This window comes from Gopherus evgoodei, chromosome 8, assembly GCF_007399415.2.
Source record: "Gopherus evgoodei ecotype Sinaloan lineage chromosome 8, rGopEvg1_v1.p, whole genome shotgun sequence".
Taxonomy (NCBI): domain Eukaryota; kingdom Metazoa; phylum Chordata; order Testudines; family Testudinidae; genus Gopherus; species Gopherus evgoodei.
Window position 1 is genome coordinate 67,705,871 of NC_044329.1, and position 17,783 is coordinate 67,723,653.

Consider the following 17,783-nt stretch of genomic DNA (forward strand, 5'->3'; position numbering starts at 1 on the left):
AATTGGTATATTTTATTTTCACAAATATCCAGAGCTCCTCTGCACATCTCATAAAGAGGAGGCCACATGAGGAGGCACAGCTCACCTCTCTGATCTCCAGATGAGTCACTCTGCCACACTTCCTACTATAGGCATGCTTTTCTGGTAAGATGATCTGAGGCTTTGTCCCTCTGGCTACAGCAAAAGTCCACTCCTTGCAGGACAAAACGAGGGAGTCCAAACCAAATAAGGCCTCTTGAACCCTCCCTCAAACAACCAAAAAACCAAAACACTGTACAAGCCCTTTTGTCTTCTGAGACTGACCTCATTGGCCTTTTGGTCTCCCCAAATGAACATCCCTACTCCTTCCATCTCAGTGAAGAGGTTCCCCAAGTCTTTTGTATTACAGACTGACTACTGTTCCATTGCCTTCCCAGGATAAAAAGTTTTTTTTTAATCTACAGGGCTCTGCAAATAGTCCACCTGCCATCGGTGGCAGATCTCTCTCTGGACTGACTGGCAGCTCACACTTTGCAGGTGGGACAGCTGAGGTGTCAAGGAACCTCAGCTCTCCTTTTCCTTCAGTTCCAGTCGAGGGACCCTGAGAGTGAAGTGGTTGTCTCATTCACTAACACCCCACACTGCCTCACTTCCTACACTGCCAATCCCTTCCTCAGGCCTTCAAAGCCAGTTCCCTCACAGGCTCTGTTCTTGGCTCCCTTTCTACAAGAAACTCCCCTGGCTCTTGGTGGATTTCCCCAACCTGCTATTATTTTACCCCAGGAATCTCTCAGCAGTAAGCTAATTATCACTGATCTATCTCCACAGCCTAGTTATTGATGAGCCTCTCAGCTCATTGCTTCTCCTACCAATACTATCTACCCCACCCCATGAGCAGGCTGCCTCTTATATATCCTAGATGGCCTGCCTCTCAGTCACCTGCTCTCTGGACTGTCAGTCCCAAGATCCAAGAAGAGATTAGAGACAGGTGATAGCTGAGCCTGAATTCCCTTTAAAGGGACAGCTCACCCACATACAAGGAACAGCATATTAAATATAACATTCTACCATTCATTATCAAGTGCTACAATACAACAAATGTATATTGCCTACTTCTAAAACAGGGCTCCAGAGAAAAAACTGAAAGGAAAAAAAGACTAATATGATGTATTCAGACCAAGACTGCAACACAGATTGTTCAATATAATATGCATTCTCCAGCACACATGCATCTTTTTTGTCTTGACTCATTAGCCTCTTTCAGCTTTATTTAGTAGCTTCTCAGCCACGATGTGACAGCATCTTTTTTTCTGTTGTATAAATATGGATTTTCCCCTCCAGTAGTATACTTTTTTAAATTTAAACAGCTTTACTGCTTTTATTCTGACTCCAGAATGATGCACAGTTCCAGGGGTACTATATTGTCCTCACTGAAGAAGTTCTCTTCTGCTCAAATGTTCACTAGACATTACAGTATTTGTTCATAGCATGGTGGCAATTGGTTACAAAAAAGCTGCATTGGATAAAACTGTAATCTAGTAACAGTTTAAACATTATACACATTTTAAGCTTTTAACTTATTTCTACATCTTCTATTTTCTTTCACGGGCTGTGTGTCAATAACTAACCACCCTTCCTCATTTCCACTCATTGGTCATGATTGGTTGTGACATTTGATCCATTATTGTCTAAAGTCTATGTTAGGATTGCCTACTGGTTTAGTAGGAGGCAATCACAGAATTGCTTCCTCAGGCCCTGAGTCAGCAGTCCATTCCTGTTCAACAAAGCACCTAGGGACAGGCTTACATGCTTTGCTGGCTAGGGATGAACTTAAACATGTGCTTAAGCATTTTGCTGAACTCAGCCAGGGGTAACAGACATCCTGCAGCAACAGGATCATCTCTGTTGACATCTCTTCATCGACCCTCTCAGACCTTACAAACTAAGCTGAGGGTGAGTCAGATCAGACCTGAATGAGAGAATTCCAAGGTGCTGCAGGAAGTGGTGCTGACTATTCCCTGGGTGGTATTCTTTCCTCTGAATTGGTCCTGAAGTAATGCCTTGTGATGATAGGGTCAATGAGCTGTTTCATTTTGGAAGACAGGGGTCTTTAAGTCCTGACTATTAATGAGCAAGAAAGATCACATAGCACTTTGTAAGAAGAGAGTATTAACCCAGGTAATTCAGCTAAATTTCTATTTATCTAAATTCTTTGTGCTGTTTCAATTGGATAAAGTATTCTTCACTTGTTGCCCTGAACTGATGCTGTGTTCAGTTAATAATTGCCATGTCTCCCTTCTCCCCCACAAGTGGCTGCATCCAGTGGTGGATGAAGGTATCTCTTTGTGTATCAGTTTATTAAAACACATTGGGATCCTTTGAGATGGGTGACAGAGGAAGGATCATTTGATGATTACCCGCTCTGTTCCCTTTCTCTGAAGCAGCTGGCATTGGCCATTATTGGAAGACAGGACTAAATGGACCTTTGGTCTGACCCAGTATGGCTGTTCTTATGAAAGATGCTGTATACATGCAAGACTATTAGCCCTCCTAATAAAATCAATTTAGGATCCAGTCTTCCACATCACATGCATTCCAAAACAATGGCTGACTGTACTAATGTTCACTGATGGTTGGGTCAGCATTGTGTTATTGGTATTAGGCGGTGAGTTTGCAAATCGTGCTGCTGCCAATGGTCTCTGGAAGGGATGGGTAATAGGAAATTATACACTGTTCATGCTGTGGTACTGTTTTTTGTATTGAATTCATTGCCACCTCGTCCCCCAACTCTATTTTCTTTTCAACAGTGAAAAATTACAAGAGAGAGGTGGAGTTTAAAACATTATACTTTCTTATTTAAACTGCTCTGGAAGTTTCTCAGTAATTTTTGTGTTTCCTTCCTAGAGTCACTTAGCATAAGAAATGATTCCAGGTGCCTGTCAAACTCTTGCCAAAAGAACTCTACATGTGATGCTGCTGCTAAGGACGATTCTTGCCGCTGTGCAGACACAGTTGATATTTTGGGGAAAGACTGCAATAAAACTGATGATCCTTGCACCTCAAACCCTTGTCTTCAAAATGCTACCTGTTTAAGCACTGCAGGAAACCTCAGCTTTACTTGTGAATGCCACACTGGAACTACCTGTGAAACAGCCATCAGCCTCTGTGACACAAACCCTTGTAGACATGGAGGCACTTGTCAGAATGGCCTGGCTGGCCCTACCTGTGTTTGTAGTGCAGGATACACGGGCATGCTGTGTGAGACCTACTTCAATGTGTGCATTTCTAATCCATGCCACAATGGAGCATTGTGCAGGGAAAGAATCGACGGGTACTCCTGCTACTGTGTCCCAGGCTATCAAGGCAAGCACTGTGACTTGGAAGTAAATGAATGTGATTCAGATCCCTGCTTGAATGGGGCTACATGTCTGAACCAGATAGGCAAGTATGACTGCATCTGCCCAGCTGAGTATATGGGTAAGCTCTATTAAAGACATCTTTTTTTATTTTGACATGCAGAGCACCTTTAGTTTATGTTCCAAGATATCTTTCTTACTATTTACTCACATTTTCATAACAAAGTCAGATCAAGTTCTCTGCTGAGTGCTGCTGCTTTATGAGTTATCACATGAGGTTTTGGTACTGGTGCTAGAGATGGAAGGATTCAGGAAGTTTCATATTACACAACATCTACTGAACATTTGGCAAAGATCAACCTACTTCACAGATTTTGAGTAACTTTCCTCTTAAAGTAACTTAAACTGGATGTGCTCAGAATGCTACACCATGTATTTTGCTAATCAAATAAAATCAGGTATGTTATATCTTCAGGAACAGAATGTTTCAAAACTTCAGACTGAGATCCCCTGAACTGGATTTATTTGCTGAGCATGGCAGGCAATGTCTTTGGCCTTTCCATTTGCTTTTCAGGATCCTTTTCTTCTGCCTTCACAGCCCATTCTCTCTCACTTTATCCTCTGCTGAGTTTCTTTTCCAGACTTTTTTTAAATGCTTGATTCAATCTCTCTCTCCTTCTCTCCATCCCCTTTCCAGCTCAAAGTCATCTTTCTCCTTCTCCACTTTATTGGACCTCCATGTCCACTTGATTTTTCAGTCAATCACTCTCACGTACCGCCCTGTACATGACTTTACCCTTCATATTGTTTACTTCTAGTTTCTTTCTATGGTCTCTCCTAGTCTATACAACATACTGACCAACAGTTTCCCCTACCACTCATTTTCCTGCACCACTTCTTAATCAAGCACTTGCAACCTGTTATGTGGCTGACTCCCCAGTCAAACACCCTTCCTCAAAACCATGGGAAAGATTCCGAATGGAACACAAAGCTCAGAAAGTTCCCTCCAGCATGGAAACTGGGAACAGTTGTTCAGTGGATCCAACATATTCTGAAATGCATTTTTCACCCTCCTGTCATAAGTAGTCAGGTTGACCTTTTAAGTGATGCAGACATTTTATATTTAGAAAGTGCACTTCAGAAGCATGGACGTTTGTCCAAATGGTAGTTAGCATTACATTTGGCTATGCAAGAGACCTAGATTCATTACCCATGTCCAGTTCCTCATTCTTCAAGCTGCTGTTGGTTAAGACTGTTGGAGAGGCAGCTTACTCAGCCTTTGCTGCACCTTTTATCTCTGAGTTAAGACTATTAACAATGGGCCCACTTGATCAGATATTGCCCTGTGTCATAGCACCTAAGTGTGGGTTAAGCGCCTTAGAACTATGATAGATGATTACATAGGTTTAAAAGGAAGATCACTGTGATAAAGCTTGAAGCTAAAAGAAGTTCTCTCTGAAGGACTAGGGGAAAAAGTCTTTTACCTTTGAAGAAAAATAGCTATTTAGAGCCAAACTTTCATCCTTCCACTTTGAAACCTACCAAACAAAAATGTGCATTCATAGTGTCTACAAAACACATTCTGTGTCTGAACACACTTTTTTGTATTTGCTGTTAGGTCCAGTGCCTGAAATTTGGCTTTATTGTTAATCTTATTGAAAAACTAAAATCAATAAACTTCTTCATTATCTAATTGGATTTCATTTGACATCTTAAAGACTACATGGAGTTAGATTACAAAGCCACAAGGAAAAAAAAAACAGAAAACTCACAACGCTGTTGGGTTCCAGCACAGCATTTTGAAGTAATGCCATTACATACAGCAACATTTTTCAGAAATGAGTGTCCTTAAATAATCAAGTGAGTTTTTTTCTTGCTTATCGTGCAATTCACTGTATAGGGAAGCACTTCCATGGTTCCAGGTCATTGCTTTAGTCGGCATTCTGATTTTGTGTAATAAACAGCCTCCCAGAATGCAGATCTCTGTTCTTGGATGGCATGGGGGGAGGTTTAGCACGATCAGGCTAATAAAAAAAGCAGCCAACAAGTTTTAATGGCTGATCTGTAGTGAGGTAAGGGGGGAAAAACACTAGATAGTATAAAAAAATTATAGTAGTTGCTTCAGCCGATTCAAATGAATAAGAAATAAAAAATGTGGTTTAAAAGCCCATCCAAAAAACTCCACAAGGGAGGAGAAGTCAGAAGGTAAAAGCAGATTTCTATTGCTGACACAGAATTCATTTGGAAGCCAGCCCTCAGTTAATATCCTTCATGTGCATGGAGAATGTTATTTGAAGGAAGTGTGTTGCCTTCCTGCCACCCTGCTGCTACCAGTGGGTGTCTCAACCCAGGCCAAAGGATGTGAAAACTACAGTACTAGGGGAAAGCTGAAGAGGAGAAAGAAAGAAAAAACCTATTAGCAAGCAGCATGGCTACTCTGAAATGATCAGACTTGACCCAGACCTCCTGTTGTACTCAGGAAGCTGTAGTTGTTTAACCTGTGCTATTAGCTCGATCCAGGGCTGGATCTATAGCAAAGGAGATCTGCTTGAAGCAAAGAGGATATACTTTGGGAGGGTGGAGGTGGGAAGAGACACATAATAAAGAGGGAAAAAAAGGGAGAGAAGTGAAAAATTAGAGCAACACAGATTGGAGGAAGCGCACTCTGCTGGAGTCAGACTCCTTTTATCCCAGAGCTCTGCTGTTTCCCAGACTAAGTCTCTCTGCTCTCCCCAAAATCAAGGACTATCATTCGGATGATATGTCTACACTGCAATTAAAAACCTGCGACTGGCCTCTACCAAGGGGCTCGGGCTCACAGGGCTCAGGCTAAGGGGCTATTTAATTGTGGTGTAGGCATTCAGGCTCAGGCTGCAGCCCAGCTCTGGGACCCTCTCCCCTTGCAATCAGTACAATAAAAAAAGAGTTAAGAGGTGGAGGAAAGAGGTGGAAGCCAAGGAAGGAAAAGAGGTTTTGTATACAAAACAGAAGAAATCACACTGTTTTGATGTACAACTCAGGCATGGCTTCCAGCAGCAATGAGGCTAATAACAATAATTCTATAAAAGGAGTAGTTGACTGTTCCTACAGCATTAAACTACCAGCTTTTAAAGCCTACTTAACCGAATGATTTATCAGAAGCCGTTTTTGTTATTTTCTGCACCTTGCTGTGAGTTGTGTTAAACGCATAAGCCAGAGGGATTATTGGATGAAAGCCCTTAGGTGTCCCCACTGGTAATAAAAATCCTCATTTACTCTGTCAGAGGATCTTGCCAACTGTTATTATCCTGGCCTGACACTATGAATCACAGTGGGAAGTCATCCAACCTCATCTCATTTCCCTAGGATGTTAAAGAGTTTATAACTTTTGATACATAGGTGGAGAATGCACAGTAAATCTACAGCAGTAATGTTAACCAAATGCTGGAGTGACTTGCTTTAGTTGCTATCAGTTTCATGGGCTTTCACTGCTACTTTATGTGATTGGTATGTTGCATGCAATTCCTAAAATAGCTGAGAAATCTCTCACATCATTCTTACACAAATGGGAGAGGTTAGACTGTCTGAAGAGCTGAAGAATGGAAAATTTAGCATGAAATCTCTATTTTACTATGATAATGCACTGCATGTGTGAAATTATGTAGAAGACATATGTCATACAGCTGTTAAATAATGAAGTTCAATTGGTTTGTCAAACCTTTCCTGGATATGCTGGCAAAATGCAATATTTCTCCATTGTACTGAATTACACTTTCATTTCACTTAAGCAAACAGAGCATGGTATAAGAGTCTGCTCCTTGCTGATAGCCGGTCACATTTATCTTCTTACTGCACACAGTTGAAACCAATTTCCCATTGCCAGTAGGCAAACATTTAAGTGTAAATGATCAAATATGTATACTGCAGTTCCAAAAATAAATCCTATTCAGAGACAACAGAAAAGGCCATTTTGATTGCACTTGGCAACAGATAAAATAGATCTAATAGGCCAAAATCATCCTAGGTGCAATTCCATTTACTGCAGTAGAATTGTACTTGAGATGAATCCGGCACAATGTGAGGATATTATTGCATGCCCAAAACTAAGTCCTCACTTCCTTCACTCTGCCTTTTTGCACTGATGTAGTATTCCAGCAGTAGTGGACATGCCAGACCAGTATTTAAAGTAGCTTTTTAAAACTCCATCTTCCTTCTCTGTTGTGTCAGGGCATTGCAGCTATGATTCACTTGTAATGCTCTGTGATTGCACACATGTATTGACACTATGATTGCTAGCAAATATAGATATATGTGCAGTATGGATAATGACCGACTGCTCCAAAGACATAGAACTCCTCTGTTTAAGACAAGAGTTTTCTCTTAATTTTCAGTGGTACAAGAGGCAGGATCCACTTTTCAAGCTAGTCACTAGAAGGTAAGATACTTACACAGGAGATACGGTATGCTACAGGAGAGCTGACATAGTCCATCCAGCACGGGGCAGTTGTACTCCTCTGTACAAGTCAGTTTATAATGTCTGACCATTCTTTCACCCCTGCCATGCTTGGGCAAAATGTAATTTAAAGGCCAAAGTTTTCAGACTTGGGTGCCTGTTGTCAGGCACCTGGCTACGTCCAGTTTCAGAGTTTCTGAGAACCCACACAGCTCCCACTGAAATTAGAATGGGAGCACTCAGCACCTCTGAAAAAAATTAGCTCACTTACATGCTTAAATAGGGACTTAGGTGCCTAACTCTGAGCACCCAGTGTGATGCTTTATAAAGCCCCACTAAACATTTATCATCTTCTGTCCTCCCTCTCTCCTCATTGGGGCTGTGCAGGCAGATGAATATTTGTGTTCATTTTTTTAATTAGCTAAGAACAGGATGAATAATGGGCCTGGTTCTGCAGAGCACTTATGCATGTGATTAACTTAAAATGTGTGAGCCATCCCAATAATTTCAATTCAGGCTACTCAAGTACACTGAAGTTAAACACAGGCTTAAATGTTTTGCTGGATCAAGGGCTGAATGTCTCTTCTTTTATGGGTTAGGCCTGTATAATATGAATGGAGGTTTCTATTGGTGCGGTTTTATTTTAAATGTCTTTTTACCGTATTTTGGGCAGCATTACAGTTAAACACAGGTACATATCTTTCTTTTCTTGCTCTTAAAATGTCATGCTTTTGGATGTCAGCCCCACAATGCATAGCATATCACATTGGGTAGATACATTGAAGTGGGAGAGGAATTTCTGAAGCTCCTGGTCACTGGAGTTAATGGGCCAAAGGCATGACCCAATGTAGCAAAGCCAATGTTCTTGTGTTAATAATCAGGCTGTCCTCTGGCCTGTAATTTTAAATCTGGTTGAAGTGAGACTTTTGCACTAGTTTCATTTTGTCACATGGTTTCCAGTGTTTGGAGCAAGCTGTTAATGAGCTCTGGCAGATTTATGATCACTAGACATAGTTCTGCAAACATTTTTTACAAGCTCAATTATTCACAGGGCAGCAACCATGGAGGAGTTCCTTGCTGTATCTGGATGAAATGCACATTACCACAAAACGTTAGGAGATTGTTCCAGTTGTAGGACCTAATGCTACACTCCTCACATATGCAAAACTCCCTCTGAAATCAGTGGTTCTTCTTCGAGTGCTTGCTCATATCCATTCCAGTTAGGTGTGCGCCCGCCACGTGCACGTTCGTTGGAAGATTTTTACCCTAGCAACACTCGGTGGGTCAGCTGGGCGCCCCCTGGAGTGGTGCTGCTATGGCGCCGGATATATACCCCTGCCGACCCAGCCACCCTTCAGTTCCTTCTTACTGCCCGTGTCGGTCGTTGGAACAGTGGAGTGCAGCTCAGCTGACCTCCACTTCCCTAGCTACTAGTAGTTCTCGTGTATATAATTATATAGTTATAATCCTTCTATATATATATATTTATATAGTTATATGTTTTTTCTTTACTAGCATAGTTAGTTTAGTAATAGTTAGCAGGGTTCGGGGAGTAGCCCCTTCCCCGCACCCGGTGCCGGAGCCCATGCTCGGCTCACCGGGTTTTAAACCGTGCTCGACCCGCCGCAAGCCAGTGCTGACAGGAGATCTGCACGACTCCTGTCTGAAGTGCCTTGGGGAATCGCACTTGACAGCTAAGTGCCCCATTTGCAAGGCTTTTAAGCCGAGCACAAAAAGGAGCGGGACTTTCACTTACTCCTCCGCCTTTGGCACTGAGCAATGATCAATCAACGGGCAGAAGCGCCTCCTCGGCACCGGACCCCGCCGGTACTGCCAAGGCCTTTCGGCACCGGCCGTCGCCGGCACAGAAGTCCACTTGGCACCGCTCCCTCTCTCCGAGGTCGAGAACGCCTACGACTCCTCCTGCCAGTGCCTGACGGCTCCCTGGCACGTGCCGTGGTTGAGCTCCCTGCTCCTGCTGCTTCTGTGCCAACTGCACCGCAGCCAGAGAGCCTGTCTAAGTCAGATCGCCCGGCACCGACACCTGCCGAGGCACTGACGACGTCAGCACCGTCGATCCCGGTCCCACGAGGGCCGTCGAATCCGGTGCCTGAGAGCTCCCCGGTACGCATTGTGGTTGATCCTACTGTTCCCTCCACGCTGGAGACATTCCCAACAGCGAGGGATCTCATTGCCATGACAAAGTTGATGCTGCCTGACCCCGGCACCGCCGGTGCGGGTAATACAGTCTCTTGGCAAGCCTCCCTTGATATGACCATCCTCTGTCAGCACAGCAGAGCAGCACCATTCATGATCACGGTCCTGCAGATGCTCCAGGTCCCGTCGGCACTCCCGCTCCCGACACCACTTGCAGTCCCAGTGCTGTTCTCCTCCTCGGTACTGGTCATATTCGCTGCACCGGTCAGTATCCCGTTCGCTGACTTGCTATTCTCGGCACCGTTCCAGTCCCGGCACCGCTACAGGCACCATGACTCCCGTAGCCGCTCCCGACGTCAAGCCTCGAGATCTCGGTCGACCTGTATCTTGGTACGCCTCCCGGTACCGGTCCCCGATGCTGAGTTGGGCAAGGTCTGATAGAGTCAGAGACTCTGCCCATGGTTTTTCAGCACCTCCATGGCCATCCAGACACGCATCAGTGTCATCTCACGCGGACAGCTCTTATGCTCAGGACCGCGATTCTGATGTGCCCACCAAAAACCTGAGAGCCCATCAGGACCTCCTAAGGAGGGTAGCACTCTATATGGACCTCCAGGTGAAGGAGGTCCCGGAGGTAGAGGACCCAGTAGTGGGCATTCTATCGGCGATTGCCCCACTAGAGGGGCCCTACCCATTTATTCGGACCATCCAGGCAAATGCTGATACTATGTGGCAGTCCCCAGCCTCTATCCCTCCTGCAGCCAGGGGAGTCGAGCGTAAATATATGGTGCCCTCTAAGGGGTACAACTACTTCTATGTCCGTCCTCCTCCCTGTTCACTAGTCGTTCAGTCCGTTAAGGAGAAGGAATGATGTGGCCAGCAGGCGCCAGCCCCGAAATCGAAGGAAGCTAGGCTAATGAACCTACATGGCCACAAGGTGTACTCTGCAGGGGCCTTACAGCTCTGAGTGGCAAATCAACAAGCCTTGCTTAGCCACTATAATTATAACACCTGGGTGGTGGTAGTTAAGTTTATGGAGCTTCTCCCTCAAGACTCCCGCCAAGAGTTCGCTGCCCTCCTGGAGGAAGCCAAAGACGAACTTTCAAAGGTGTGCCCGAAGGCGGCATACCAGTTACAGGCCGGGATCCCACTTCTACTTTCTCCTGGTGTGGTCCCAGTTAACTTCAGATCGCTGAGTCCTATGCACAGTGGAGTATGGATATCACCTCCAATTTGTTCCAACCCTTCGCCGACATTGGATATGCGTTTTTCCGTATCTGGATGATTGGCTTATCCGAGGAGACTCCGAGACACAAATCACTCAACATGTGGGCATCGTCAAGGACCAATTCACACATCTAGGCCTGATGATTACTATAGAACAATCCACTCTCGTTCCCACGCAGAGGTTAGACTTCCTAGGAGCTATCCTGGACTCTGACTGAGCCGGAGCCTACTTACCACAGCCGCGGTTTCAGGCGATGGCAACAATCATCTGAGGTCTGCAGACTTTCCCAACGACCTAGGCTCGCACTTTTCTCAGTCTCCTGCGTCCCATGGCTGCCTTCAAGTTTGTAACCAAACACACCAAGCTCCACCTCCGTCCTCTCCAAGTTTGGCTCATCTCGGCATACCGCCCGGACAGGGACCCAATGGTCACAATAGTCACCATTCCCTCGAGCACCCTAGGCTCCCTAGAATGGTGGCTAACTCCCTCCTTGGTGTGGGCAGGGATGCCGTTCCATCCGCCCCAGCCCTCACTGTCCCTGACGACGAATGCATCATCTCTTGGCTCGAGTGCTCACCTTGGTCACCTTCGAGCTTAAGGCCTTTGGTCTTCTCAAGAGCTGGCATTCCACATCAATGTCCAAAAATGAGAGCAGTCCGCCTGGTGTGCCAGGGGTTCCAGCAGCAGCTGCATGGCTGTGGTGTCTCAGTGTTTACAGTCAACACAATGGCCATGTGCTACATAAACAACCAGGGAGGGACATGATCCTCCCCCTTTTGTCAGGAAGCCATCCATCTCTGGGACTTTTGCATAGCCCACTCGATAAATCTGGTAGCGTCCTTTCTCCCAGGCATTTGGAACGCCTTGGCGCTTCGACTCAGCAGGTCTTTCCTGTCTCACGAGTGGTCGCTCTGCCCCAATGTGATGCATTCTGTTTTCCAGAAGTTGAGACTTTTTCCCACATAGACCTGTTCACTTACCGTGAGAGCAGGAAATGCCAGATGTTCTGCTCCTTCCAAGGTCTCTCTCCGGGATCAATCTCGGACGCTTTCCTGATGCAGTGGAAAGGCCAACTCCTTTATGCCTTCCCACCGTTCCCGCTGGTTCATTGGGTCCTGCTCAAACTCCGCAGGGGCAGAGCGCACATCATCATGATCACTGCAGCGTGGTCCAGGCAGCACTGATACACCACGTTGCTCCACCTGTCAATAGCCAACCCAATTACCCTGCCACTCCCCCAGACCTCATAACTCAGGACCACGGCAGGCTTCGCCACCTGGACCTGCAGTCTCTTCAACTCACGGTGTGGCTGCTGCGTGACTAAACCAGGGTTGCAGGAAGCCTTCCACCTGGTCAACGTACCTGGCCGAGTGGAAGCGTTTCTCCTACAGGTGCGAAACGCTTGATCTTACTCCTACTGAGGTCTCGATCCCCTCTATTTGGCCTACCTCTGGCCTACAACAGCAGGGCCTAGCGGTGTCATCGCTGAGGGTACACTTGGCAGCCATCTCTACCTTCCACCCAGGCTAAGGTGGTCGTTCCGTGTTCTCACACGCTATGGGTTCGAGGTTCCTTGGAGCACTTAAACCCGCAAGTACACCGCCCAGCCCCAACCTGGGACCTCAACCTGGTTTTAACCAGATTTATGTCTCCCCCATTCGAGCCATTAGCGACCTGCTCGCTGTTATGCCTGTCTTGGAAGACAGCTTTCCTCGTAGCCATTACATCGGCCAGACAAGTCTCCGAGCTCAGAGCTCTTACGGTGGTTCCGCCGTACACTATGTTTCACAAAGACAAGGTGCAGTTACGACCACACCTGGCTTTCCTCCCTAAGGTGGTTTCGGCCTTTCATGTTACCCACACTCAACGCAATGGGAGTAACAATTGCTCTCCCTGGATGTCTGTAGAGTACTCGCATTTATATTGTGCGAACAGAACTATTTCATGAAATGCCCCAATTCTCTGTCACGGTAGCAGACCGAAGGAAAGGCCTACCTGTTTCCTCTCAGAGGACCTCATCTTGGATGATGGCTTGCATCCTCACTTGTTATGATTTGGCTCATACTTCCCCAAGCCACATCACCGTGCATTCTGCCAGGGCTCAGGCTTCATCTGCCGCCTTGCTGGCTCGTGTACCTACCCACGAGATCTGTCGCGCAGCTCCATGGTCCTCGGTCCATACCTTTGCTTCGCATTATGCTCTGGTTCAACAATCAAGAGATGCTGCAGCCTCTGGCTCAGCAGTTTTACATTCTGCCACATTTCACTCCGACCCCACCGCCTACGTAAGGCTTGGGAATCACCTAACTGGAATGGATATGAGCAAGCACTCGAAGAAGAAAAGATGGTTACTCACCTTTGTAACTGTTGTTCTTCGAGATGTGTTGCTCATATCCATTCCAAACCCACCCTCCTTCCCCTCTGTCGGAGTAGCCGGCAAGAAGGAACTGAAGGGTGGCTGGGTCAGCAGGAGTATATATCCGGCGCCATAGCGGCGCCACTCCAGGGGGCGCCCAGCCGACCCACCGAGTGTTGCTAGGGTAAAAATCTTCCGACGAACGTGCACGCGGCGCTCGCACACCTAACTGGAATGGATATGAGCAACACATCTCGAAGAACAACAGTTACAAAAGTGAGTAACCGTCTTTTAATTGAAGCAATGAAGCCTCAGAATATTGTTCTGCATACACTGAAGACATGACCTATCATATTTTTAGAAAATATACTTCAACAACCCCTGATAATCTAGCTATTTTATTTACCAGTAGGTTTTTAAAGAACATTTTAAACCATCAGTGTTAGCATTTACTGCTACAACTGTATTGAAAAATCCCATTTTCAAGGTTTATTCTAATTTATTGTGATAGCTCCAGCTGTAACACAGAATTTTACAAACGTGCTGCATTTGTTTTAGGCCTAATTAAGTCAGCAACCAAGTCATATTGAGTCTAACATAAGCAGCCTAAAGGTTTGGAAAAAATACTCTTAATCAAAGTGTACATATCACTCAGTGTATCATGTACACTATCTGTAAATACATAGTTATTTTAAAACTGGAAATTATTTACAGCCAGTTGAGAACCTTTCATTTTATTCAATTAAATGAGAACCTATTCATTGTGCCATGTTCTGTACAGATATTACAAAACATACCATTTATCCATAGATACAAAGTATATCAACAGGTTGTTTTCAGTTATCCCAGCATAAATCTGGAGTAACTCAAAGAGTTAAGCCTGGATAAATGTGGATGACAGATATGTCAATGTAGGCAATTTTAATTGTTAAATGATACTTGATATAGAAACTAAAAAATGTATGTTTCTACTCTGCAAAGAAACAGTAAAAATGCCAGCTTTCCTACCCAGTGAATCTTCAGACATAGCTCCTTACTTTAAATGAAGGGGGGGGGAAATCACGGTTTATTGCTACTAATACTGCAGTAACAACACAGCTACAGGAGAATAACCTGGATGCCATGATCAGTATTATTAATTGAGTATATATGATAAGTAATTGATTCAGACATGGAACCCTACAATGCAATTTCTGTAGGGCAATCTTTCAGATTATAATGGTGCTTTAAAATATATTATGGCCTACTAGCTGGGAAATTCATTTACAAACCAAACAGGATTTTTTTTTTAGTGCAAAAATAGTCCAGTAATTTAACTACACATTTTCTTAAGTGTATGAAAATATTTTTATCTGGACTTTATGCATGAAATGTTCAGAAATGGCCTCTAACATTACAATCCACCATTTCTGATGACAAGGTTTTAATTCTCAAATTGGGTAGTTTCACATAAGCACTCAATGTGCATCTGCAAATACAGTTTACACTTGTAATACTGAGTTTTGCATATGCAAGAGCTGGGAAATCAAATGTGCATGTTTAGTTTTAGAGGGTTATAAATATTTGCTTCCATACTGGAAGTCTGAGCATTGATTGAATAAGAGTTAGAAAGTTAGAAATAGAAATGTATTATAAGAAACATGACAGATTTAACCCAAGGTACACTATGTTGTGTCTGAATATAACAGCATGGTACCCAAGTGCTCCTGCCTGGCTGGGTTTGTCTACAGTCTTTAAACCATCTCAGCCCTGGTATTCATAGACTTAAGGTCACTAGGGACCATTATGGTCATCTAGTCTGACCTCCTGCACAATGCAGGCCACAGAATCTCATCCACCCACTCCTGTAACAAACCCCTAACCTATGTCTGAGTTACTGAAGTCCTCAAATTGTGGTTTAAAGACCTCAAGGTGCAGAGAATCCTTCAGCAAGTGACCTGTGCCCCACGCTGCAGAGGAAGGCAAAAAACCTCCAGGGCCTCTGCCAATCTTCCCTGGAGGAAAATTCCTTCCTGACCCCAATATGGCGATCAGTTAAACCCTGAGCATGTGGGCAAGACTCACCAGCCAGCACCCAGGAAAGAATTCTCTGTAGTAACTCAGATCCCAACCCATCTAACATCCCGTCACAGACCACTGGACATATTTATCTGCTAACAATCAAAGATCAATTAATTGCCAAAATTAAGCTAACCCATCATACCATCCCCTCCATAATCTTATCAAGCTTAGTCTTGAAGCCAGATATGTCTTTTGCCCCCACTACTCCCCTTGGAAGGCTGTTCCAGAACTTCACTCCTCTAATGGTTAAAAATCTTGGTGTAATTTCAAGTATAAACTTCCCAGTGTCCAGTTTATATCCATTTGTTCTTGTGTCCACATTGGTACTAAGCTTAAATAATTCCTCTCCCTCCCTGATATTTATCCCTCTGATATATTTATAAAGAGCAATCATATCTCCCCTCAGCCTTCTTTTGGTTAGGCTAAACAAGCCAAGTTCTCTCAGTCTCCTTTCATAAGACAGGTTTTCCATTCCTCGGATCATCCCAGTAGCCCTTCTCTGTACCTGTTCTAGTTTGAATTCATCCTTCTTAAACATGGGAGACCAGAACTGCACACAGTATTCCAGATGAGGTCTCACCTGTGCCTTATATAACGGTACTAACACCTCCTTATCTTTACTGGAAATACCTCACCTGATGCATCCTAAAACCACATTAGTTTTTTTAATGGCTATATCACATTGATGGCTCATAGTCATTCTGTGATCAGCCATTGAGCCATGAGCCCTGATACTGAGCCAGTAGTGGACTAGCCACTACTCCAGGTGCCAACACAGGTACCCTAAGAATAGCAGCCACCCAAGGCATTGTCCTTTAACTAAACTGCTTTCAGTGTCCTAGACCACTTCCCCATGGCTTCACCAATGCTTCACCCTTACCTCAAGGTGCATCTATGTTCAGGCCCAGCAGCCAGCCAAGAGCCCTTTCTTACTGCCCTGGTCCCTGCCAGCACTGAGCTGTCCATAGTGCTACAGTTCCCTTTGGCCAGCCAGGGGCACAAACTACACTTCTTTGGCTCCAGCAATGAACTGAGTCTGGGCACCACAGCAGCTCCTTTAATGCTAGCCTGCAACCCTCTGATTGGCTAGCCCCTTACAGTGTCACCTCCTGATTGGCTGCTTCCTGTGCAGTCTTTCTAGGCCTCTTGGAGGACTTAGCTCCACTGCTCCTTTTCTGGGATGGGAGTGGGAGGACATTGAGGCCTCCAGCAGGGGACCTCTGGGCCTAGTCCACCTCACCACAATGAATAAAACCCTTATCAAATGTCAGATGTTGACTATGAATACTGATGGAGGAATAGAACATCTTGGACATCCTGCCTTATACAATTTAGGAAACTGTATAAATAATAATTATAATTATCATTATCTGTGGAAAAGGGAGCCTTTATGCCTTCCTGTAGTTGTGCAGAGTGGGTGCTCCATTTAAGTCAATGGGGGGTCTATGTATGATAGGAATATGAGATTAGGTAAATTAAGATTTAGTGCAGAGACTAAGGCTATGGGGCAGGTACAGCATCACATGACGCAGGCTGCTCAATCCCATCATTCCATGGGCAGCCGACTAGATTGCCAGCTGCTTTTCAACCATGTGTGTGTGTGGCGGGGAGAGAGTTTGTGACACGGACTGTGTGTGCATGGGAGGAAGAGAGAGAGTGTGTGTTGGGGGAGAGTGAGTCTGTCACTCTAAATTCAGATGGCTGCTGGAAGGAACCAGTCATGAGGCAGGGGAAGGGGGACACCCCCGACATCAGCCCCCACCTCCCTCCCTGGCTCTGCATAGCACAGCAGTCTCTCTCTCTCACACACACACACACACGCGCGCGCGCGCGCCCCTGCCTGGCTCTGTGTTCCTAGTGCAGGGGTTGAACAGGAAGATTCCACGTTAATGATTTGGTCTTTGTTCAGGAGCTGAGAGGCAAGCTCAGCTGTCAGAACTTCCCAGAGCTTTGAAAGGGGAAGAGTGCATGCCTGCAGGGCAGCTGAGTTCAAAACAGTGAGCAGAGCGGTTACAGTGGGCATTGTGGGATACTAGGGGAGGCCAGTTATGGTGATATAATAATATAACAAACTACATTGATACTTTGTCACTTTAAATTTGCTGTAAAAACCTTTATGCCTCTCGTCAAGGTGGTTTTATTTTGCCACTGAAACTGCAGTTTTGTCACCAAAAGTGGCATCACACTGTGTCCACCTCTACTGTTTCATTACCA

General features: G+C 45.0%; 1 protein-coding gene across 4 annotated transcripts in view; it reads left to right on the top strand.

The window, feature by feature from the left end:
* The window catches only part of CRB1 (crumbs cell polarity complex component 1), a 172,149-nt gene that overhangs the window by 57,854 nt on the left and 96,512 nt on the right, over positions 1 to 17,783 (top strand). For 3 of the 4 annotated variants that reach the window (XR_004001542.1, XM_030572005.1, XM_030572006.1), the window contains exon 2: positions 2,884 to 3,456. The exons of the other annotated variant lie outside the window; for it this stretch is intronic. Coding sequence is in view for 2 of the 3 variants with exons in the window: in XM_030572005.1 (XP_030427865.1) it covers positions 2,884 to 3,456 (573 nt within the window). In the remaining variant the exon portion in view is untranslated. The remainder of the gene's footprint in view (positions 1 to 2,883; positions 3,457 to 17,783) is intronic. 4 annotated transcript variants of the gene reach the window in all.